The sequence below is a fragment of the Boleophthalmus pectinirostris genome, unplaced genomic scaffold (genome assembly GCF_026225935.1).
Source record: "Boleophthalmus pectinirostris isolate CB_2022bp ecotype Guang Dong unplaced genomic scaffold, ASM2622593v1 HiC_scaffold_9, whole genome shotgun sequence".
NCBI lineage: Eukaryota > Metazoa > Chordata > Actinopteri > Gobiiformes > Gobiidae > Boleophthalmus > Boleophthalmus pectinirostris.
In genome coordinates, this window is record NW_026571541.1 from 32,873,233 (window position 1) to 32,897,761 (window position 24,529).

The window sequence follows — 24,529 nt, forward strand, 5'->3', positions numbered from 1 at the left end:
ATTGTGTTTTATCTTAACAATTTTTCATCCACAACATCATTAGATAAGATGAAATTACTCAGTGAAACTACAGTATCTTGTATGATTTTTCTACAAAGTATGTTACGTTTTTGGGCATGTCTTGGGACTTGTCTCTGGAGATACTCAACACAAAGTGATTAATATGAACAGTACACATTTCCTCCATCTTTTTTTTTTTAAGTGAGAATTTAATTTGTGAACTTTATCATAACTTTAAATATATTTATGAGCCTTGCTGTGGATCATCTCAAGGGGCTATCTTTGAATGAATGAATAAATAAATACATAAATAAAATAAGAAGATAGACCATTTCTGTTTGGAAATATTCAATTTTTTTTCAAAAAAATCCCCCAAAACAAAACTACATTTTATGTTATAATTTCCTCATCACAAACATATCTGAAGTTGTTTTGTTTCATTCACACACGTTTAACACATTGAGTTCTTCTCTCAAACTGAAAACACTCTGTTCACCTTGTGATGTCATGTGGTAAAACAGGAAGTGCTCCACTTTGTTTTTAAACTACATACAACTTCACTAGAATCATTTGGATGATTTCAGCCCTGGAATTATCCATCTCTACTGAAGTAAAAGTAAAATGTAGCTATTAACTTGAAAACTAACACTACAGGACATCACAAGGTGAAACAGAGTGTTTTGAGCTTTGAAGATGTAGACAGATAATAGATTAGCATTACTCAAATATGTAATTATTTAAAAAAAAAAAAAAAAAAAAAACACCATGTATGTTTTGGATGAGGTAACAACATTTTTGTTTGAATGTTTGAATGACAAACATTTGTGGATTCTGGAAATTTCTACATTATAATCAAATATTTACTAAACAGTTTTACATTTTACCTTGAAATTTTTATTTTTTTTAATATCATTGTTGCACATTATTTATATTCTTGTTCAAATTACATATAATTCAAAATACACAAATCATATTTTACATTCAAATCCAAATCCACAGTTTATTTTATTTATTTTTAGTGCATTTTACAAAAAAAGTTTCCAAAATGCTGCAAGACAAAAACAATTAAATTGCTAAAATAATCCTAAAACAATAAAACAGTAAAAGCAAATAAAAGCATAAATAAGTAAAATAAAATAAATGAATACATAAAATAAAAAGAAAACAGAAACAAAATAAAAATAAATAAAAGAAAATGAAAAGAAATTTAAATAAAATAAACCAAAATAAAATAAAATGTACAGAGTTAGGCTGTACTCAAGTAGTTTTTCACCTCACCTCCACTTAAAAAAAAACAAAAACTTTTTTTTCTACTTGAGAAATTATTTGTTATTTACTCTCACTCTAGCACGCTGTACTTTACTAAACAACTCTGAAACATTCTTTCTCCATTTTGCTCTCTTCTCTCTTATTCTCTCCCATTTAATGTCTTTCTTTCTCTTTTTTAATTTAATGATAATTATTTAAGTTTTGATTTGTTTGTATTGTGATTTTAATGTGTTTCTTATTCTGTAAAACACTTTGAATGACTTTATGTGCGACTTGTGCTTAAACTCGTGTCGATCTGCAGCCTGTGAGAGCCGGAGGGAGCTGCCTGGATCCTCTGACCCCGCCCACCACGTCTCGTCCCACCTCCAGCGCTCGGCCCCGGGAGCAGAGAGGAGCGGGGGCCCGGGCTCCTCAACGGGACGACGGGGCCTTTGTGTGAGCTCTTCTCCCCCCTGTCGTCCCTCTCCCCCCTCTCCTCCCTGTCCCCCTCTCCTCTGAAGGCCCCTCCCCGTCCTCCTGCTCCTCCTCCTCTTCCTCCGGCGTCGGTCTCACCAGCCGAGGCCCCAGCGTGAAGGAGATCCTCAGGAGCCTGGTGGCGCCCCCTGTGGACGGAGTGGAGACGGGACAAGAGCCTCTGTCCTGCAGTGAGCGCGCGCTGAGGGCCCAGGACGCACCAGGGACGTCCGTGCACTTCCACTCATTTGACAGGTGAGAATATTACATTAAACACATACGTACATATATGTTTTTGTCATTTAAGTTCTTATTCTTTCACGCGCAAATAAATGTAAGATCTATTTGTTTAATGTCATACTGTAGAACATCACAGGCAAAGTAATAACATCACCATGGAGACAAGCAGGTAGCAGACCCCCTCCAGAAAAGTTACACACTACATCTTTACGTCATTAATCAGACTTTTCAGCTCTACAGACCAGAGACCCCTGTGCTAGTTGGTAGTGTTGTAGACCATTTTTTTTCTTGGTCTCATCTCAGACTCAAGGGCAGTTGGACTTAGTCTTGTCTCGGTCTTGAAGGCACTTGGACTCGGTCTTGTCTCGGTCTTGAAGGTGCTTGGACTTGGTCTTGTCTCTTTCTTGCTCTCGGTTTTGAAGGCACTTGGACTCGGTCTTGTCTCGGTCTTGGTCTCGGTTTGAAGGCGCTGGACTCGTCTCACTCTTGTCTCGGTTTTGAAGGCGCATTGGACTCGGTCTTGTCTCTCTTTGTCTCGGTTTTGGGCGTCTTGTCTCGGTCTTGTCTCGTTCTTGAAGGCGCTTGGACTCGGTCTTGTCTCACTCTTGGTCTTGGTTTTGAAGGCGCATGGACTCGGTCTTGTCTCGGTCTTGAAGGCGCTTGGACTCGGTCTTGTCTCATCTTGTCTCGGTTTTGAAGGCGCTTCTTGTCGGTCTTGTCTCGGTCTTGAAGGCTCTTGGATCTTTCTTGGTTTTGAAGGCGCTTGGACTCGGTCTTGTCTCGGTCTTGAAGGCACTTTAACTCGGTCTTGTCTCACTCTTGGTCTTGAAGGCGCTCTTGTCTCGGTCTTGAAGGCGCTTCTTGGTCTCGGTTTTGAAGGCGCATACTCGGTCTTGTCTCGGTCTTGAAGGCGCTTTATACTCGGTCTTGTCTCGGTCTTGAAGGCGCTCTCGGTCTTGTCTCGGTCTTGAAGGCGCTTTATACTCGGTCTTGTCTCGGTCTTGAAGGCGCTTTATACTCGGTCTTGTCTCGGTCTTGAAGGCGCTTGGACTCAGTCTTGTCCCGGACTTGAGGTCTGACACTCGTCGAGTGTGATCATATTTCATTACGGCCACTGCTGTTGGCAATTAATTTGTACCGGTGTGCGGGTATAAAAACATTGATATATTTGTGCCAAAATTACTGTAAAATAAAAATAAATGTTGAAAATTACTAAGACGGTCTCAATTTGGTCTCGATGGGCCGTGGTCTTGGTCTTGTCTCAGTCTCAACCTTTAAAAGTCACGTTCTTGTCTTGGTCTCGGCCCTCAGAGCTCTTGGTCTTGTCCTGGTGTCAGGACCCTGTAGTCTCGGACAGGTCTTAGTCTCGATTAGTGCCACTTACAACACTTCTTGTTGGTGTAAGGAGACGTATTTTGGACACCTGCTCAGAAATTTCATATTTTCTAACATGTACGTACAGAAATACACTCCATTTTACCACAGTGGCAATTTATTAATTCACAATTTTAAAATTCTTTAGCAAAATTGAGCTTGTTTAGCGTATTTATATTTTAAAGGTCTTATATTAAACAAAATTGACTCTTGTGATCTTTAAGCCATGTTTTAATGTTGTTACCGCCTCAAAAACAAACCAGGAGTTGTAATTTTGTTTTATTCACAAATGTTTGAGTAATCCTGGTTACTTAGTCTGTCGACATGCCCAAAGCTCAAAATGTTCTGTTTCACCTTGTGATGTCATGAAGGGTTAGCGTTTCACGTTTTGTCTTTAGTTCAGTAGAGATTGGCAATTTCGAGGGCTGAAATCATCCAAATGATTCTAGTGAAGGTGTGTGAAGATGAAAAACAAAGCGGAACGGAGTGTTTTCTATTTGAGAGAAGAACTTAGTCTAAATCTGCAGAGTTTGTGTGTTAAACTTGTGTGAATGAAACAAATCACAACTCCAGGTCTGTTTGTGACGAGAAAACACCATTACAACCAACAACAGGGTAACAGGGTAATATCAGGCACTTTAAAAGAAGAAAAATTGTGTTTTTTTTCTTAACATTTTTTCATCCACAACATCATTAGATAATAACAATAATAATTTACTCAGTGAAACTACAGTATATTGTACGATTTTTGTACAAAGTCTGTCACGTTTTTGGGCCAGTGTAGGAACTGGTCTCTGGAGATACTCAACACAAAGTGATTAATCTGAACAATAGACATTTCCTCCATCTGAACCAGGCTATGAATATCCAAGTCCTCTGTGGACGGGGTTGGGGTCTCGTGGACGGGTGGGGGTCTCGTGGGCAGGCTGGGGTTCTTGTGGATGAGGTGGGCACTGCAAAAAAACAAAATCTAGCAAAGTTAAGATGACTTGAATTAAGAAAGTTTTAGCATGATTTGAGTAAATTTCACTTGACAAGTAAAATGATCTGCCAGTGGAACAAGACTTTTTGTACTTAAAATATGAAAATACATCTTGCTACACTTAAAATAAGAAACTTTTTGCACTTGAAATAAACAAAATCGAATGTTGCCTGAATTAAGAAAAACACACTTATTGCATTGGTAGATCATTTTACTTGTTGAGTTGAATCTACTCAAATAAAGCATTTTTTTCTCAATTTAAGTCATTTTAACTTACCTAGATATTGTTTTTTTTTCTAGTGGGGTTCTTGTGGATGAGGTGGGCACTGCAAAAAACAAAATCTAGCCAAGTTAAGATGACTCGAATTAAAGTTTTATCATGATTTGAGTAAATTTCACATGACAAGAAAAATGATCTGCCAGTGGAACAAGACTTTTTGTACTTAAAATATGAAAATACACCTCACTATAAGAAACTTTTTTGCACTTGAAATAAGAAAACAAAATCAAATGTTGCTTGAATTAACAAAAACACACTTATTCCACTGGTAGATAATTTTACTTTTCAAGTTGAATCTACTCAAATAACGTAATTTTTTCTTAATTTAAGTCATTTTAAACTTACCTAGGTATTGTTTTTTTCCAGTGGGGTCTCAGGATGAACAGGATGGGAGTCTCGTAGCTGGGGTGGGCACTGCAAAAAACAAAATCTAGCAAAGTTAAGATGACTTGAATTAAGAAAGTTTTGAGTAAATTTCACTTGACAAGAAAAAATATCTACCAGTGGAACAAGACTTTTTGTACTTAAAATATGAAAATACATCTTGCTGCACTTAAAATAAGAAACAAAACAAAAAAATCTAATGTTGCTTGATAGATATTTGTAGATAATTTTACTTGTCGAGTTGAATCTACTCAAATAACGTGATGTTTTTTTTTTGTCTTAATTTAAGTCATTTTAACTAACCTAGATATTGTTGTTGTTTTTTTCCAGTGGGGGTCTCCGTGGACGGGGTGGGGTCTTGTGAATGAGGTGGGGGTCTTGTTGACGAGGTGGGGGTCTCGTGGACGAGGTGGGGGGTGTCCGTGGGTGGTGGGTGTCTCCTGGGTGTTGATGACAGATTACCCAGACGCCACACTCCCGTCTCCCCCTGTCCTCCTCAGCCCTCAGCCCCCTAATGGAACCTGGCAGCTCCAATCAAACGCCCCGGTCCGCCACGCTCTTTTTTTGATGGTCTTTCACACAAAACGTCCGCCGCGTGCTCCACTTTGATTCCGTGTGTCTAATCGTTTGCCAGCTGCGCGTGAATGAGCTGCCACGGCGGGACGGCCCCTGCGATTGTGATGCGGGCGAGGCCTGATCCACACTGACAACATCAAAACGGCGGAGGGCGGGGCTCGCGGCGCAGGGGAACAGGGAGCGTCACGGAGTCATTGGACCGGAGATTGGGTCGAAATACAAAAATCATGGTTATTTCAAGGTGTTTTCACGTTTTGTCATGTTTAGCCTTGTTGTCATATCGTATCGACAGTATCTGGATCACGGTGCGCTCTGTACTTTCTCAGTGGTTATGTGAGAATACACGCGTCACGAATTTCGGACTTCCGGTCGTCGCGCAATGCATACTGGGAAGGATTTTCCGAAAAAGGGAGCTTTAAACCGCCATGTTTTGAGTTCCCATTGCGATGCATCTATTGTCAAAGCCGATCTTTTCAAGTCTTTTGAAACATATCACTTTTGTTTCTGGTTGTGATGTTTTGGGATTCGGACATTGTAATTGTGTGGTTGTTGGATCCTAACAGCGGAAAACGGCTCGAGAAATGGGCTTCGGAAGTTTGCGAACTCCATAAATGCAAAAAGGGGATTAGATGTCTTGCCAAATGCTTTGAGAAGACTTAATCCAAAGTGCTTAAAAGTGTTTAGAACTGTTTCTTCTGGTAGATTGCACTGAAATGGAGCAAAGGATCATGGTCTATGGGTCTGGTCAAGTGGTAACGGAGGGAAACGGGCAGATTTTTTACATTCAAATGTCTCTTATTCAGAAACTAGAGGGACTATTGAAATAAGTAAAGTATCAGAATGTAGGAAAGAGTTAACACTCCAACAGGGTAAAGTTAAACCTGTGATATTCTTTCAAGTTGTTGACAAAAAATAAAAACTCATGTCGGTAACGGAGGGAATGAAATATGCAGCACTTTTTGGGCAATAAATCCAAACAGTGATAACTCTTGGTTCTCACTTACATATCCTTAACAAACTGGTTTGAATATTTGCTTCATATAGTTTTCTACCATATGGTACAAGATTAGGTTGAAAAACCTCTTACTTTTTGAGTCATGAGATTTTTTATTAAGAAAGGTCATGGTAACGGAGGGAAAAGTAACGGAGGGAAAATTGTGCAAACAAGTAGAAGGTGCAGTATTTTTACATAATTTGTCAACTTTTTTTCTTCCGAAACTTTAATATTACTTCAAAATGAAAGGAAACTATTTCTATAAAATATGTCAGTCCTTCCAAGCAAATTTTTATCATTTTAAATACATTTTAAAAAAAAAAAAATCATGTACCTTTCATCAACAGTTCAAAGATGGAATAACACAAGATATGATGAAATACATCCATTTATTTACATGATTTTCAGGTCTTTGAAATTTGGGAAATAATTTTTGTTCCATGTTTCATACATGGTCTGTTTAAAAACGTATGGAACTTTAGAACCAAAACTGGTACAGAAAAAAGGTCAACAGTTTCATAAACTAGAGTACATATGTATCTGTTCAATACATTTTTATATCAGATGCATTAACTTGAATTTTTGGCCTTGCTGTTTACTTCTGCTTGACCGGGCCCATATGTAGTTCCTTCTTTTTTTTTTTTAGCTATTTCTACACCATAACTCTTAATTTAAGCAAAGAGACTTGATATATTGTGATGGTCCACGATATAATAGTGAGAACTTTGACGATATGATATCACAATATTTTGGTTATTGTTACATCCCTAGAGTAGTTAATGTCAGGTATTGCTCCTGCTAATAAATCTAATAGTTAACATTAGCTGTCGGTCGACTCAATTATGGCAGTGTGACTATTACATGTTCAGAAATCCATCCGACTCAGCCTGCACCGAACTAGCCCGGGTTTGTACACTAAGAGGCATTAAAAACGCAACTGTCTAATTTTTCGATATTATTTCTCAATTTAATAATGAATTCGGTGTTACAAATTTGAATGATATTGAACATGAAAGGACAAAACCAACAGTAGAAAAGGTAATCGAAATAAACAGAAAAGAACAATTCAGCCACAGATAACAAATGTCAATATCTTGTGTGTCCGCCGTTTGCATCCAATAACGCTTGCACTCGTCGTGGCATAGAAGTGATAAGATCGTTGATTTCGGCCACCGGAATCGCGTCCCACTCTTCCAAGAGAGCAGCAGTACGGAGATCCGCGACAGTTCCTGGAAGTGGAATACGACGGCGCACACGGCGATCCAGATTGTCCCAGAGGTAGAAGAATAAGGCGGCCAGTCCATAACCTGCACGTTGTTTTTGGCCAGACACTCCTGACTAGGGATGGGCATGATTAGTCGATTAATCGATAATTGATCATTAAGAATTTCATCGATTACGTTAATTTTAATCGACAAATCGAATGTAGGTTGCTGTGTGTAGTGTGACCAAACAGGTCTGTACATGTGTCTCTCTGCATCAGAAGGAGCGAGACACAAACAGTGGGTCAGTCTGCAACGTACCGAAGCACAAATGTGTATTTAATGATGATTTGTACAAGAAATTCCACACTTTCCGTTGCGTTCGGGACAAGTGTGAGTCCATGTGCACAGTGAACAAAGCAGCACATATGTTTCTGGTGTCCAGTGGGAAAAGTTTTACCAGGTGAGAGTCGCGCAATGTCGATGACGAGTCCCCACCTCCCTCCCCCCGTACGGTGTCCTGGTTTTGAACAAACGCAAATATGGTCACACTAACCTGTATTCACCTGAGTCATGTCTTTTAATCCGACAGAAGTTGAACGCATCAGCGAAACAAGAGCTGTAGTTTTATCTTCGCTTAGTTTATGCAAATTAGCGATGCGGTTTTAAGTTTCGTTTCTGTGAGAGTTGCACAAAACTGAATTAAACACATTATAATGTCAAACGGGCTGATGTGGCTCTAGAGTCGTTACGGTTTATATGTCGTAAAGTTGAATTTATTTATGCAGATTAGTAGTGCAGATAGTAATAATAATGATGATCATTTTAATATAAAAACGTTAACGATTAATCGATAATCGATCGTTAATTCTTCCGACAATCGATTAAGAAAATGTCATCGAATGCCCATCCCTAATCCTGACAGATGCGTGCGATATGTGGACGCATCTGAGCATACCAACGGCCTGCTCTCTCTCGTTTGCTAAGCGTGGCGTGATGACCGTGTGTCTTTCATTTTTCCTCCGGGTTTTTAAAGCCTTCACCAGCTGAGCTCAAATCATCGAAAGAACTCATCAAAAGTTTTCAAACAATGTCCTTACGACTCACACATTGAAAAGCAGGGATTGGCACGTTATTTTGTTCTTTGGGCTGAAAGGTGTGGTTCCATTGTTTCATAACCCACGACTGATCGTAAACAAAACGGTTTTCGTGTAAAAAGTTTTTTATTCAAAATAATTTGGCATTTAACTTTGTTGCGTTTTTAATTCCTCTTAGTGTATTTTGGAACCCCTATTTGATTGGCCGTTCCATCGCACTTTCTCGAGGTGGAGGTTGGTTTTTCCCGAGTCCCGAGCACAACAAAATGCAGCAATATAACATGTTGAAGGTTGATCTTTCAGTACACGCTGATATCAGTCAATCTTTATTTCAATAGCACTTTTCATACATTTGAAATGTAGCAGCAATTTAGACAGAAACATAAAACGTAAAAAGGTTATACTAAAAAGTGGAGAGCTAAAATTAGATCAACACTGAATAAAATAATAATTGAATTTAAAACAAGTAACATTTTCAATTAAAAGCTAAATTAAAAAGATAGATTTTGAGTTTAAAATATGAACACTCGCAGTCAGATCCTCAGGGAGACAAATGTTCCACAAACAGGGGCTGTAAAAACTGAGTGTCGCCTCACCGTGAGTTTCAGCTTGGACTCTTGAGACAGTTAAAAGAATTTTATAAAGGCAGATAAATAAATAGGACTAAGACTGTTGAGAGCTTTATAAACCAATAAAAGAACTTGAAAATCTAAGCGGTGTAAAAACATATCCAGCTTTTTATTCCTCTACGCTGAGCTTAGATATTTGAAGTTTATTATGTGGCCTCTGCATTAAAGCACAATCTCACCAAACTGTAAATAAGTTTATCATGGTTATGTTTGTAATGTTGGCTTATAAGGAGTCTAATCTGTGCACTAATAATTTCTCTGATCTAGACAAGATTTTAAAACTTATATCAGGTGATTCATCTTGTTTTCAGATTTATTATCTACTTACTTGTTCTGAAACTTCTTAATTCTAGTCTAGAGGTCGTTTATTTTAAGATGTCGAGTAAAATGATCTTGCAGCATGGACAGATATTTTTTCTATTTTTCACTCATTTTCTGATAGATTTAAGTGTTTATAGCTTAAAGGTTGTATAGAGGATTTTCCAAGGAACGAGAAATCCAGCGACTGTTTGTCCTTTTTCAAATGTTGCGCATGCGTGAAACCACCCCCCCTCCCCTACAGCTCCCTACGTAGAAACGCCTCCTCCTGCCTCCTCCTGCCTCCTCCTGCCTCCTCCTTACGCCAGAAACAGGTTTGTTTACAGCCGGTGCACTGCACATGACTTGTAAACAACTAACTACAGTGTTGGTTAGGCAAGACAGAGAAGTGAGGAGCGGGGAGGGAGAGGAGAGGAGAGAGAGAGAGAGAGGGGAGAGGGGAGCGGCGTGCGCGGAGATTCCGTGCCCGGAGAAGTGAGGAGCAGGGGGAAGAGCGGATCGGGCAGCCGGGAGAGGAGCAGGAAAGGGGTGCAGAGAAGAGTGCGCGGAGATTCAGTGCGAATGAACTAGCTACAACATGCAGCAGCAAGCGGACTCTTTCTTTGCCTTGAAAATTACGTTTTCAGACATAGGATATCGCTTTCGTGTCCTGAAAAACGTTTGTCTAGCTCTTGGAAATAAAGTACGTTTTCATAATAAGCAGAAGTTTCCTGTCCAGGAGTAATTTGTGGACCAGTGCGTCAGTCTTTAGACCCTGCGTCTGCTTCAGTCGCGCCATCGCTGGAATGAATCTTCAAGAATCACCTTAGTTTGGCTTCGCTGCTTTTCCCCTTGTCTTCTTCTTTCAGCGACCTCAAAAAGGGACTTTCTTTTGTGGCGAACTGCTCCTGGATTCTTGTCACCATTGCAACAAACTTTGTGCTAACTGCGAGGAAGATATAGGTCAAAAAAAGCCGCTAAGAACTGTTGCGTTGGTGGAGTAAACAGCGTCTTGCGTCTGTGGACTGCGTGACAGTCGTACGTAAACCACGTACCGGCGGCGCAGGCAAGTCAGTTACGCTAGAAACGTAGGGAGATTGATTGACAGCCTGTCAGCTCACAGATAACAAGGCAGTGTCGTTATCTATTGGCAAATGTTTAGCCCCACCACGTCCAGAGTTGATGAATTTTTATTCTCTTTTTTTTGGTCATCATAATTACAAGGCTACTGCACCTCTATAATGCTATCATTGACAACTTGAAACAAAAAAAAAATCCTCCATACAACCTTTAAGAGAGAGTACAGCTTGGCAACTCCAGGGCTGAAATTATCCAAATGATTCTAGTGAAGATGTGTGGATGTGGAGCAGAGTGTTTTCAGTTTAAGAGAAGAGCTCAGCCTAAATATGCAGGATTTGTGTGTTAACCATGTGTGGATGAAACAAAACGTAACTCCAGGTCTGTTTGTGATAAGAAAACAACATTATAACTTATATCAGGAAATAGCAAGCGTGTCTAATATTTGGGGAAGACAACATAGTCCCTACCAATATTTGCCATTTTATTTTAATAAATAAAAAATATAAATGTATTCTGATATTTTTCCGAACTCAAGAGTATTAATGTAACACGTTTTAGTTCAGATTTTGACCTTCTGAGTTGTATTTCAGTGATATGACAACAGGTTATTTCATTGGCTGTAACAGAGTGATGTCATTAGTGGAGCCAGGAGCCTAAACTGGGGAAGCGGCAGAACAGGACCAGCGCCTGAAGATGTCGGCTTGAGCAGGCGTGATTGAAGACGCTGTGCACCAAACTTTGAAAAACCTCTCAAAAGGAAATTACTGTAATTTCTGGACTATAAGATGCTACTTTTTTTTCTCACACTTTGAACCCTGCGGCTGATAAAACGACGCGGCGAATATGTGGACGGATTCTTTGTTTGGCACATTGTTCATTCATATATACGTAACCAGACATCCACTCGCCTGATCGATACAACTATCCCCGACCCAGAGAGAGTCAGAAATCTGCTGAAATCCTCCAAGACACTGACATGACACAGACATGACAGCGACTCTTTCTGCAGGAGACATGCGCGGGGAGAGATGGGGGTGATGTGCCGAGGAAGATGCGAGTTTAACTGTATTTTGAACAGTTATTTTGCGCTTCATACACACATTCTCCTCATGGAAAACACACGAAGAAACGCAGACGATGCAGCTTTTAAGTTAAAGACGATTGATGCGGCTGTGGAAGAAGGAAACAGAGCTGCTGCACGTGAGCTCGACGTCAGTGAGTCGACAGTGAGATTTTGACAACGGCAGCGTGGCAAAAAGACGACAAAAGCTTTCGGAGGCGATAAAAGCAGACGACCCGAACCTGAAAACGTTCTTGAAGACGTGGACACCTGCGGCTTATATTCAGATGCGGTCTATACATGTACAATTTTAAAATTTAGTTAAAATTTAGTTGATGCGGCGCTCAATAGTCCAGATTTTACTGTACGTTGCTTCATTTTCAATTAAACTTGCCTTATAATGAGTCACCACGGAAAAAGAGCGAACATCACCACAAGTGCACCTCCCAAACGAAGCCCTACTCGTGCAGCCGGACTCTATTGACAATATTCCATGGAAAAAATGTACGGACATGACCTCACAAATATCTCATCACCAACAAGCAAAGGGAAATCTGTTACAAACTTCTACATCGTTGTTATCCGCTAAAGAATCACCTTAGAAGGGCAATGGACACAAACTGAAAAATGAAACCACCTCTCACTTATTTTGGACCTGCCCAGACTCTCAGCTGTTTGTTTTTTGCAGTGTGAATCATATGAAAAGTAAATAAAATTACATAACTAATCTTTTAATCAAGTAACTTATCTACGCCCTTGGGAAATAGCGACAATTTAAATAATCTTTTTTACATATAAACACTATTTCACATTTCAAATCCCGAGTATTACAGTACAAATCTTTCTCTCGTCTCTGAAACACTTATTTGCTATCGCTCCATACTAATTGCCTTTGATTAAATTAACGCTCTGCCTGTGGAGTAGCGCAGCTGTGTTGGTCCGTATCCCTCCTCTGCGTGTAGCATTTGTAAAGGAACTATTTCTCCAGCTCCTCCGGCCTCCCTCAGCCCCTCACCGCATTCATATTCATGCCAAGATTAATCCCTGCTCTATTCTGCACGACTCAATTAAGACAATCCTATTAATAAAATATGTAAGCTGCTCTGTGCATGATTCATGAGGGCCGGGCCGTGCATTATTCATACGCCGGCTCCGTGTTTGCTCAATGAGAGGTCCAGGGGAAGTACAGATGTGTGTTTGGAATGGTTCAGTCTACATAGCCTGAAATATATTTGTATTCTGGGAAGTTTTGTGCCTGTGTGTAGATTTTGTTTATATATTTTGGCCATGTTGTCTTAAAATGTGAAAAATATATTAGTTTACTGTGGTCCAAAGCTATTCCTCACTTACCCTATACTGTCACGATATTCATTTCACGTTAGGATTTTTATTGCAGTATTGTTGAAGTGCGTATGACGACCCATTTCACTAAAACATACCGAACATTATATTTTTACTACTTAAAATCTTGTCAAGTTTATTCCAAATTAAATTATTTTTAATTGGAATTAAAGCTCTCGTGTAAACGGGGCAAATGTCTGGAGTTCTACGTTGCTACGGCAACAGTCAACATTCTCCTTCTCTTCAAGTCCCATTGGTCGTCGCCGTGTGCCAACGACATTCCATGCTTCATGACATCACACTTCAAAGCTGGACACATCTCTGGTTTTGTATAAGTGAGACGCCGCCAGAAGACGAGAGACACAAACAGACACGTTACTCGATGGCGACTACTACGATCTACAAGATGGAAGCAGAAAGACCTACGGAGGTTTACAAATCAGACTTGACGCGTTTATATGATCTTGCTGCGTTGCACGATCTGCACGTCCAGTTTTGACGTACAAGAAGACGGCCAAGCCCATAGAAGAACCTTCCACGCTGAAGTACGAGCGGGAAACTATGTTGGCTTTGGCTTTGGACCCACAAAACAAAAGGCTAAACTAGATGCAGCCAAGAAAGTGGTGGAGGAGCTGAAGCAGCTCCCAGTGCCACAGAATGTGACTCCATATTGGGAGAAACCCCACGTAGATCTGGTGGACCCTGTGGAACGTCCATTCTACTTTTATAACAAGAATCCGATCACCGCCCTCTCAGAAATACTGGATGTGAGGAGGCAGAGAGCTCCTGAATTCAGGGTGGTCTCGTTTGTGCAGCGCAACGCCTACAGCACCACCTTCTGTGTGGAGGTAAGAGTGGGCCAGATGTCCTGCCAGGGAATGGCCTCCAACAAGAAAGCAGCCAAGGTCAAAGCAGCTCACAAAATGCTGGAGATGATGGGGTATAAGGAGTTGAATGGAACAACACAACCCAAAGATGCACCCTGCCCAAGAACATGAGTTCCAGCAGCATGTTGTCCGGCAGCAGCAGCTGTACAAGCTGGAACTCCAGCGGGCTTTTAGAGCAAAGAAGGAAAACTTTAAAAGAGGAGAACAAACTGACGCCACAAACGGTTTCAGTGGATTTCACCAGAGGAGCCCAGTCCTGCACAGGTTCCATCTCCACAGGAAGTTTCCAGCCCAATAGACCCTGTCAGTCCAGCAGAAGATCCTGTCCCACCAGAGGAGATGATCGACTCGCCTGCACCCTCCTGTGGACATGGAGCACCACACATCCTCACAGAGGCTTGTGTCAAACACACTTTAAAAGTGGTCAACATGGACCACAGTCTGATGGCTGAGGAGATTCAAAGAAAGATTCAGGAGCACGTCATTGTTGATGGAGATGCTGATATCAGCCTTGAGGACCTAGAAGAAATTGCCAAAAGTGCAGCCAAAAATATCGAAGTGGAGTATGACTCCCCTCACGCCCTCTTGAGAGCTGTTTGTGCAGTAGATACTGCACCTTTAGAAGCAGCTATTCTGGCCCATCTCAACACCGAGCTGAGAGCCTTCCTCACCCGTCCTGAGTCTGAGGAGATCAAACCAGTGACCCCTGTGTCTGAAGAGCACTCACATGCACAGGATGTCACCAGCCCAGCAGAAGAGACCATCACTGTGACGAGTGGACTTCTGGAGGATACACCAGAAGAAAACCAGTCTGAAGCTGAAGCTGCCCCAGTTGTTTCACAGAGTAGCTCGGTCAAACTGGTAGAGGAGGAAACGACTCTAGAAACTGAAGAAATATCTCCAGAGCCTCAGGAAATAACAGAATTTCCACAAGAAATTCATTTTGAAAATGTCCTGGAACAGACACCTGCAGAAATCCAACAGCAGGTACCTGATGTGTCCCAGGACTCCACATCCCTGAGCCAAGGGAATGACGAGCTCCAGGAGGAAGTGCAACCTGCGTCAGAGGAACTACAGGTGCTCCCTGTGGAAGACCTGTCCCAGTTTGCCTTCACTGGAGTTACTGCAGAAAATGACGACATCAAAGACCAAACCACCACTCACCAAGAGCAGAGTGAAGATGTCTGCAGCCTGAGTCCAGCTCTGCCTGAAGAGCACCAGAGCTGCACTTCACCAGCACCAAGTGTCACTGCTCATGAGCCAGAGGACGAGAGGGAAGTGAGTCCACCAGACCACACCCTGCATCAACAAACAGACGAAATGTCCTCTCCTCTGGAAACCAAAACAGAGACGATCAGCCCACCTGCTCCCTCCTGTGGACATGGAGTGTCCCACATCCTCACAGAGGCTTGTCTCAAACGCATTTTCAAAATGGCCAAAATAACCAAACAGGATCACGTCCTGATGGCTGCTGAGTTACACCAAAAGATCCAGGAGCACATCGTTGTAGTTGGAGATGATGAGATCAGCCTTAAAGATTTGAAGAAAATTGGCAAAAAAGTGGCCAAAACAACTAAAAGTGCAGTACGGCTCGTCTTGGACCGTCTTTTTAGGGCAGCTTCAGCAGAAGATACTGCACGTTTTGAGGCAGCAGTTGTGACCCATGTCAACAGCGAGCTGAGAGCCTTCCACACGCGCCGCAAGTCCACCCTGTCACACTTCTTCTGGAGGCTGAGGAGGGTGTTTCAGTTGACCATCAACTGATAAGAAGATGTATTTAATGCCATTTCAGTGGAAAGAACGTTTCTGTTGAAATGTGTTTAAATGCATTAACTTCTCAAAAAATAAACAATTTTACAAAAAAATATTTTATTTTTAGTTTATTTATTATTTAAATAAACTAAAGAATAAAATACACAAAAACAATAAAACAATTCATACCAAATCTCATGTTTCCTTTTGTGTGTTTGTGTTTGTCTTAAATGTATTTTAATAATAACAGTAGTGTGTGGTTTAGCATGCTGATGTTGTTGATGTAATGTCCTAACTCATTTAGGACGCTCCAATGTGTGAACAAAGTGAGGAATAAACTTTTTGTCATATTGATCGATCGCAATTTTGCATTTGAATACAGTTTGTCCCTTTTATAAACAAAGCAATGTGCAGACAGTCATTTAACACAAATATAGTCAATATTGTCTTCCAAAGTCTGGAACTTTCAGAAGTTTCAGCTTTTGGTCCAGATATTACAAGGTGTTACAGCTGAGTGACCTTTTAAATCAGCCCGTGCTCTTACTCTTTTAAAAATGTTTCACAATCACAGCTAAATCTGTGTCTCCAGAGCCTCAACCTGCAGATACAAACACACACAAGTTTGTCTCATTCTCAGTTTATGGACGGGCCTCATGTGAAATCTCAACCTCCAGAATTCCCTCCCTGTGCTGCAGAGGCTGCACTAGCACTGACGCAGAGGCTGCACTAGCACTGACTCATGTGCTGGGGTCAGATCAAAGAGACGCATTTTAGGTTTTAACCAGCTGGATTTCAGCTTTGAGACTTATGTGAGGCTCATTCTGCTTTCTGATAATCACCTTGAACCAAACCACCAAATTATCACAGAAACAACTTGTCCGTCGTGTTCAGTGTTTTATCACTGTTGAAAAAGCTGAACAACGTGTGACACAAATCTGTTTAATTTCACAAAGCTGAAAATGCTGAATACTGAATATAACTAGAAAAGCACTCAGAGAGCACAGACCTCCGCCAAGGACTACAGTCCCCTCATATTAATTGTGTTTTCCATAAATATTTGTCTCGTATCTTTCAATTTGGAATATGAATGAAATCATGGGGTTTGGTCAATAATTAACCGAGATATTGAGAAACAAAATTTTTGGCCCCATTTACCACAATGTTAACTAAAATTTCAAAGTGATCCAGAATCCAGGATTTCTTCCGGATCACCCCCAAAATGAAATCAGTTCTTCCTTTTCACATTTCCAACAAATCCTGAAAATTTCATCAAAATCGGTCCATAACTTTTTGAGTTATGTTGCTAAAAGACAAACAAACAAACAAACAAACAGACAGACAAACGCCGGTAAAAACATAACCTCCTTGGCGGAGGAAATGATAACTCACACAGATGATTGACCCGTGTCTGAGGAGGAGGTGAGCAGCACTACAGCTGTGTGATGATGTGTTGTGGTGGGACCAGAGCTGTGGACCTGATCTTGTGACAGAGCTGAGCCTGGGGTCATGTCTCCTCCTCCGGGATCCACACACACAAACTTACACACTTACACTTACACACAGGGGCATACATACATATAGTCCAATCCAAATGTATTTGTATAGCACATTTTACAAACAAAACAGTTTCCAAAGTGCTTCACATAGCAATGCAAAACATTTTACTTTAAAAAGAAAAAAATCTGCAGAATTGTTTAATGAAGACTCTAATAGAATAAAATAATAATAAAATCAGTGAACAAAAATAATAAAATCAATACATAAAAGCAGTACTAAAAAAATAAAATAAATTAATTAAAATAAATAAATGAATAAATAAAGCAGTACCAAAAAAATAAAATAAATACATTAAAATAAATAAATAAAATAAAATAAAATAAAAAAAAGCCACACAACATACACAATATTAAAAGCCAGAGAATAAAAAGTGGGTCTTAAGAAGAGATTTAAAACACTCCACTGTGGGGGCTGTTTGGACGTGGTGGGAGCAGAGTGTTCCAGAGTTTGGGGCCGGCCACAGAAAAGACCCTGTCCCCCGTCTGGTTTTAAGTCTTGTTTTGGGGGCCAGGAGCTGGAGCCGGCCCTCCGACCTCAGAGTGCGTGCGGGGGAAATAGAGAAAGAGAGAAGATGGGTACATTTTTATTTGCCATATATTTTGTATTCATATCTTTTCAGTTTCAGTATTTTTAGTTCATTTAAATTTTCAATTAAATCAAAACAAAATCCAATCTGTTTTAAATGTCCCTTATAACAGAGCATTTATTCTTGTGAAATGTAAGCCGTATTATAATGTTTTTACACATCTGCAAAAAACAGACCTGGAGTTGTGTTTTAGTTTATCTGTTTACATCTCCAAAGCTCAAATAAAAGCTCTGTTCCACCTTGTGATGTCATGAAATGGTAGTTTTCAAGTTAACAACTCCTTTTACCTTTATTTGAGTGGAGATTGGCAACTCCAGGACTGAAATTGTCAGCGTGTGTGTGTTGTGCAGGAGTGTGATGGTGCCGCTGAGGAGGCCGTCCTGTGGCAGCCCCACGGTCCACACTGTGAGCTCCAGCAGCACCGGACACAGCCCTGCGCCTGCCTCTGCTGCCTCTGCACCTGCCTCTGCACTGCTCTGCTCCTGCCTCTGCACCTGCCCTGCCTCTGCACCTGCCTCTGCTCCTGCCTCTGGTCTTGCTCTTGACTCTGGACTCTCTGCTGGGGGCCCCCGGAGTCTCTTCTGTGGCCCCTCTGTGTCTGACACAAACAAGAGCATCATCAACACCACAGGTAAGACACGTACCTGTTTCTGAAAATCTCTGAATAAAATGGTGACTCATATGCTACGTTCACACTGCAGCCTGAAGTGACCCAAATCTCATTTTTTGGCCTCTATGTGACCTGTATCTGATCTTTTAATGACAGTCTGAACGAAACAGATCCGATTTTTTCAAATGCGACCCAGACCACTCGGGTATGTGCTCCTAAAACCGATACATATCTGATCTTTTGACATGCGACTTCAGTCTGAACGGCCAAAGCGCATTCATCCACCTACACGTTATCAACAAGTGACAAATGTACACAAACGTTCTTGCTGTATACGAAAATTGTTAATGAACTTCATGTCACTGAAGTGAAGCACATCACCACTCACTCTTGGCTACGTCTCCACATCCACACGTTCCTTTCAACGGACGTCGCTGCCGCTGTCCCACAAAACACCACGACCAAAAACCTCGTCCTTCTCCTTCTCAATCTCCTCCTTAAAACAAGTAAGTTGTTCATGTTCTGGCTCCGGTACGAGAGGAACTTTAAAATCTCCAGGTGCTCAATGCTGCGTCCATTTTTAGACAACTTCTGTAAACACAGAGCACGCTCGCTGCGGTTGACGTCGTCGTGTCTCCAGTGTCACATGTGGGACACTTTCGGGCCGTTTAACGTTCACACTGGAGTCACATACAAGTCACATTTAATTGGAAATGTGAACAACCTCGTGAAAACATCGGATTTCACAAAAAAATCTGAATTGAGCGTTAAGCCCTGCAGTCAACACTTTCAAGAAACACAGACATAATAATAACAAGAACTGCAATAGAATGTTAATAATCAGCTCACTGTCGGTGGAATAAACCAAAAAATCTAAAAAATCAAAAGAAGATATGATTGTGTGAATATTTCTTCGCCTTTCATCCAAGAAGCGTCTTCAGTCCTGACGGGGATCTGAAGTCACTGCCCAGACTGAAGCCTCTTGGATGCCTGGCAACATGTATTCACTCCATAAACCTTTGCTCAGTTGAGAGAATAAAACGTTCTTTGGAAATTAAGCCATTAATTATTAAAGGTTGTATGGAGGATTTTTTGTTTGTTTGTTTGTTTTAAATTGTCAATGAAAGTTCAAAATAGAATTATAGAGATGCAGCAGCCTTGTAATTATGATGACCAAAAAAAAAAAAGAATGAAAATCCATCAACTGTGGACGTGGTGGGGGCAGATAAATATCAGCCAATAGACAACGAGGCTCCCTCTTTATCTATTGGCTGTTAGGTTGTCAATCAAACTCCCTACGTTTCTACGTATCTGACTTGCCGACGTGCTGGGATTGCGTGGTTTATCTCACGCCCTGATGCCATTTACTCAACCAGCACAGCAGTTCTGCGTCTTTTTCGAACTGTCGCCTCCTTTCAGTTTGCACAAATTTTGTTTTAACGGCAGACAAAAATTCACGACCAGTTCACCGCAAAAGAAAGTCCGTTTTGGACGTCGCTGAAAGAGTGCGTGCGAGGGATATAGAGAAAGAGAGAAGATGGGTACATTTTTATTTGCTATATATTTTGTATTCATATCTTTTCAGTTTCAGTATTTTTAGTTCATTTAAAATTTTTCAGTAGAAGAGTTTTTAAAGGGCAACATTTAAAAAAGGACAGTCGCTGCATTTCTTTATCATTGGAAAATACTTCTATACAACCTTTAACTCTTTCCCCCATGAAGACGACATCTGACGACCCCCCCGAACCCTTAATGACGACTTTTGACACCTCCGCCGTATCACTAAAGATGAGATTTGACGACCTTTAGAAACGGCTCGGTTTTTCACATTTAAACAGAGACTGTGATCGGTGGAGGCCACTACAACCCACACTAGACTGACCAATAGGATTCAAGGATATGTTTTCACCGATTTTTTCCGAAGTTAATCGAAATAGTGACGATGGTAGCTTCCGGAAAAAAAACACAACACGAAACACGTGCAATGGAAAGATCGCGGCGCTGCAGGTGCACAGTTTTTAGAAATTAATGAGGAGACTTTTATAAGATTTCAAAGTGATGATGTTGAAGTTGATTATAAAGTGGAAAACAGCGATAGCGACGGACTTTCGGGGAGAAGGTGAGAATGCCGCTGATGCGTCTGTGTGGAGTCCTGCGATGTCCCAACAAACTATCTGAGCTTTATACTCGATTATGAACCAAAATTGCCCTGAAATCTGGATGTTGCCCAGGCGAGTCCTTTAAAATATTTCAGTCTTTTTTTTCCAAGATGCGATGTATAACAGAATCGCTACAGAAAAAACGCTTATGCGGAGCTCTGCGCACGAGAAAATAGCCAAGATGACAAATACTGGACACACACTGACGGGGAAGAGTTTTATTATTATATTATTATATTATTATATTATAAAAAGCTAAATTAGTTGAATAAGCTAAATGTTGAATAAGTTAAATGAGTTAATAAGTTGAATAAGTTAAATGTTAAATGGAAAAAAATGAATTATGCACACAGGTGTACAACAGGTAAAAACAGGTGTACACTTGGCTCTACTGTATCTGGTGATATGAAATCTGTTTAAATACTTTGACAAAGTATATTTTTTATTTTTTTATGAATATAATACTCAGAACATGCAGATATCAGATGCTGAATGTAGTTTTTTGTTTTCGAGTTTGCACCTGACCAGGTAAACTCTCATTTTCAGTGAGCTGTTATACAACCTATAAATGAGTTGAATCACATTTAAACATCCATAAATAAATAGTTCAGAGTCTAAGGTTTCCAGAGATACTAAATATATCTGTGTTACAATTAAGTTCATGAGTGTAAAAATCATTTATAATCACTCGTGGAAGTCTGTTTTCTTTTATGCAATTATGCTCTATGGGTAGAACTGGTAACATATGTATGGGTTGTTCCTAGTCGGCGTCCAGGGGGGAAAGAGTTAAGCAATTAAGCCCTGATGAAAACCAGTTAAGGTCAAAAAAATGTCGGCTTTGACCATTTAAATAAAGGCCTTTTACTATATTTTTCGTGCGATTTTTAAACTTTTTTTTCCTTCTTTGGAAATGCCCGGAGCCCTGTTGTGTTTGAGTTTTGATCCTTTTTCCAAGAGCACCCTCCACCTGCTCCCACTGATTGGAACATCTGCAGCAAACAGTCACACTTTTGTTCATTCTTTTTGAAATATTTACCTCAAGCGTCTCCAAACTGTAGCTCGGGAGATACCAGAAACTCTCCACCTCCTTCCAAGTTACTCGCCAAGGAGTTTCTGAATTCTGTGCATTGTGGATAATAAGTAAAATATGATTAATTGTGTGTATAATGAATCATTTTGCTGCCTAACGTGGTGCACCGATAAATGGATAATAGTTTGTTTTATAAGTATCTAACTGTTCTCTAACACCGTAGCTCTTATGTTTACTCAGTTTCTTTGCAACTGCTGGCATTTTTTATTACCTCCGCCAAGGAGGTTATGTTTTTGCCGGCGTTTGTCTGTTTGTTTGTTTGTCTTGTCTGTTTGTTAGCAACATAACTCAAAAAGTTATGGACCGATTTTTGATGAAATTTTCAGGATTTGTTGGAAATGTGAAAAGGAAGAACTGATTTCATTTTGGGGGTGATCCGGAAGAAATCCTGGATTCTGGATCACTTTGAAATTTTAGTTAACATTGCGGTAAAATGGGGCCAAAAATTTAGTTTCTCAATATCTCGGTTAATTATTGACCAAACCCCATGACATTTGACTCAGGGATGGACAATGGGATCCTCTTTCATATTCCAAAGGCTGATCCGGATCTGATCCAGAAGACTGATTTTATCGCAATTTATATAGTCCTTGGCGGAGTGCTTTTCTAGTTTTTTTTTTAAATTTAGCTCATTCACGCTGCAGTCCTCTGAGTCTCCACTAGATGGCTCCCTTACCCCTCTGATATTTCCACAGCTGCAGTTTTTTGAGAGTCTGTGAGCGCTCAGTGAAACGGTGTGTGTCTCACTGGAGAACTGTGTGTTATGAAACTGAACACCTGATGTATAGAAAATATAATAATGACTTTAAGCTCTTCTTGGGCCCTGAAGTCACCGTGATAATCAGAAAACAGAATCATCACGTGTGTTCGTTTTATTACTGTATGATGATAAAACTAGTATACTGAAAATGAGAAGGTTTTTTTTCTGTTCTCTGTACGTCTGAGATATTAAAGTTTAAAGTTCGAACAGCTTAGAGATTTTTTTTAAAGACTGTATTTGACATTCAGTATTTTAAACAATTTATTCTTTTTCTTATCTGTGCTGCTGGTGACCTGGACCTGAGTGCAGTATTTCGTTTCAGTGTATTTTTTATACTGAAATGACAAATTCTGATTCTGACAATAGAATGTGGACATGGGTTTTTGCTCATATAAACCTATATTAAAAAAAAAAAAAAAAAAAAACGACTAGAAGATCTTGATAAAGGTATAAACAAGAGAACAGTGCCCAAATCCATAGACATTATTCGTAGATCACAAAATAAAGGTGGATTTGACCTTTATTGAACATTAATGAGGATATTTTATTGTTGACTGAGTGATCGTGTTTCTCTGAACAATTAGTATTACTCAAGTTTTAAACAATGAAAAACAGAAATTGAAGCAGCAAAAAAAGGATCCATAAGTCGCCGATTTGGACGTTAAATGTAGCCCATTTCTTTTTCGTTTTTTTCAACATTCAATTGAACCAGCAATACTGGAAGAAAATAGTCTGTAGAACTGTATATTGTAGAACTACATGCAGGCAAACCCCCCCAAAAATCTTTACTTTGGGAAACAATGCAGTAGAAGATATTCAGGTATAAAAATATGTGTAAAACATATTTTCAGTGTGTATGTGTAGTGTATATTATGAATAGTAAATGAGGAGACGATGTGTATGAGTGCATCTACTCTGTAACTTTATTGTCATTTTACTTGTATTGTGTTTTTACTGCTGTTTCATAACTATGTGGCTTGCACCAAAAGTTATTTAAGAAAAATAAGTTTAAATAAAAAGACGTATTTTCTAAAAACAAAAAACATCAGATATAAACAATTTTAAAATTTGAATATCTTTTTTTTTTTTTTGTGTAGACTGTTTCCTAAGTATAACTGCGTTCAGACTGCAGCCTGAAGTGACACAAATCTGATTTTTTGGCCCCTATGTTCCTGTATCTGATCTTTAATGACAGTCTGAACGACACAGATCTGATTTTTTCAAATGTGACCCAGGACACTTGGATATGTGCTCCTGAAACTGATACATATCTGATCTTTTGACATGTGACTTCAGTCTAAACGGCCAAGGCGCATTCTTCCACCTACACGTTATCACTCTGTGGACTTGGTTATGCCAAAGAGGTTGGCTATTGTGCGACAACAAGCACCTCTTGTAAGCCAATACAGCCCAACGCCGACGCATTTGCTCACGGAAATAAGCCGCCGAAGATGTGTTTCCTCCCATGAGAGTGGCACAAGTAGGCGCTCACAAATGTACACAAACGTTCTTCTCGTCCTACGAAAATTGTTAATGAACTCTGTGTCACTGAAGTGAAGCACATCACCACTCACCACTCTTGGCTCCGTCTCCACATCCACACGTTCCTCTTAACAGACTGTCCCACAAAACACCACGGCCAAAAACCTCGTCCTTTCTCTCAATCTCCTCCTTAAAAACAAGTAAGTTGTTCATGTTCTGGCTCCGGTACGAGAGGAACTTTAAAATCTCCAGGTGCTCGATGCTGCGTCCATGTTTGGACAACTTCCGTAAACACAGAGACGCTCGCTGCGGTTGACGTCATCGTGTCTCCAGTGTCACATGCGGGACACTTTTGGGCCATTTAACGTTCACACTGGAGTCACATACA

The 24,529-nt window shown here is 40.3% G+C and overlaps 1 protein-coding gene across 1 annotated transcript in view; it reads left to right on the forward strand.

The window, feature by feature from the left end:
- The window catches only part of LOC110174043 (neurobeachin-like), a 783,761-nt gene that overhangs the window by 323,327 nt on the left and 435,905 nt on the right, over window positions 1-24,529 (forward strand). Inside the window, exons 31-34 of the mRNA XM_055166710.1 lie at window positions 1,571-1,702; window positions 1,770-1,977; window positions 18,391-18,465; window positions 18,586-18,671. Coding sequence (XP_055022685.1) covers window positions 1,571-1,702; window positions 1,770-1,977; window positions 18,391-18,465; window positions 18,586-18,671 — 501 coding nt within the window. The remainder of the gene's footprint in view (window positions 1-1,570; window positions 1,703-1,769; window positions 1,978-18,390; window positions 18,466-18,585; window positions 18,672-24,529) is intronic.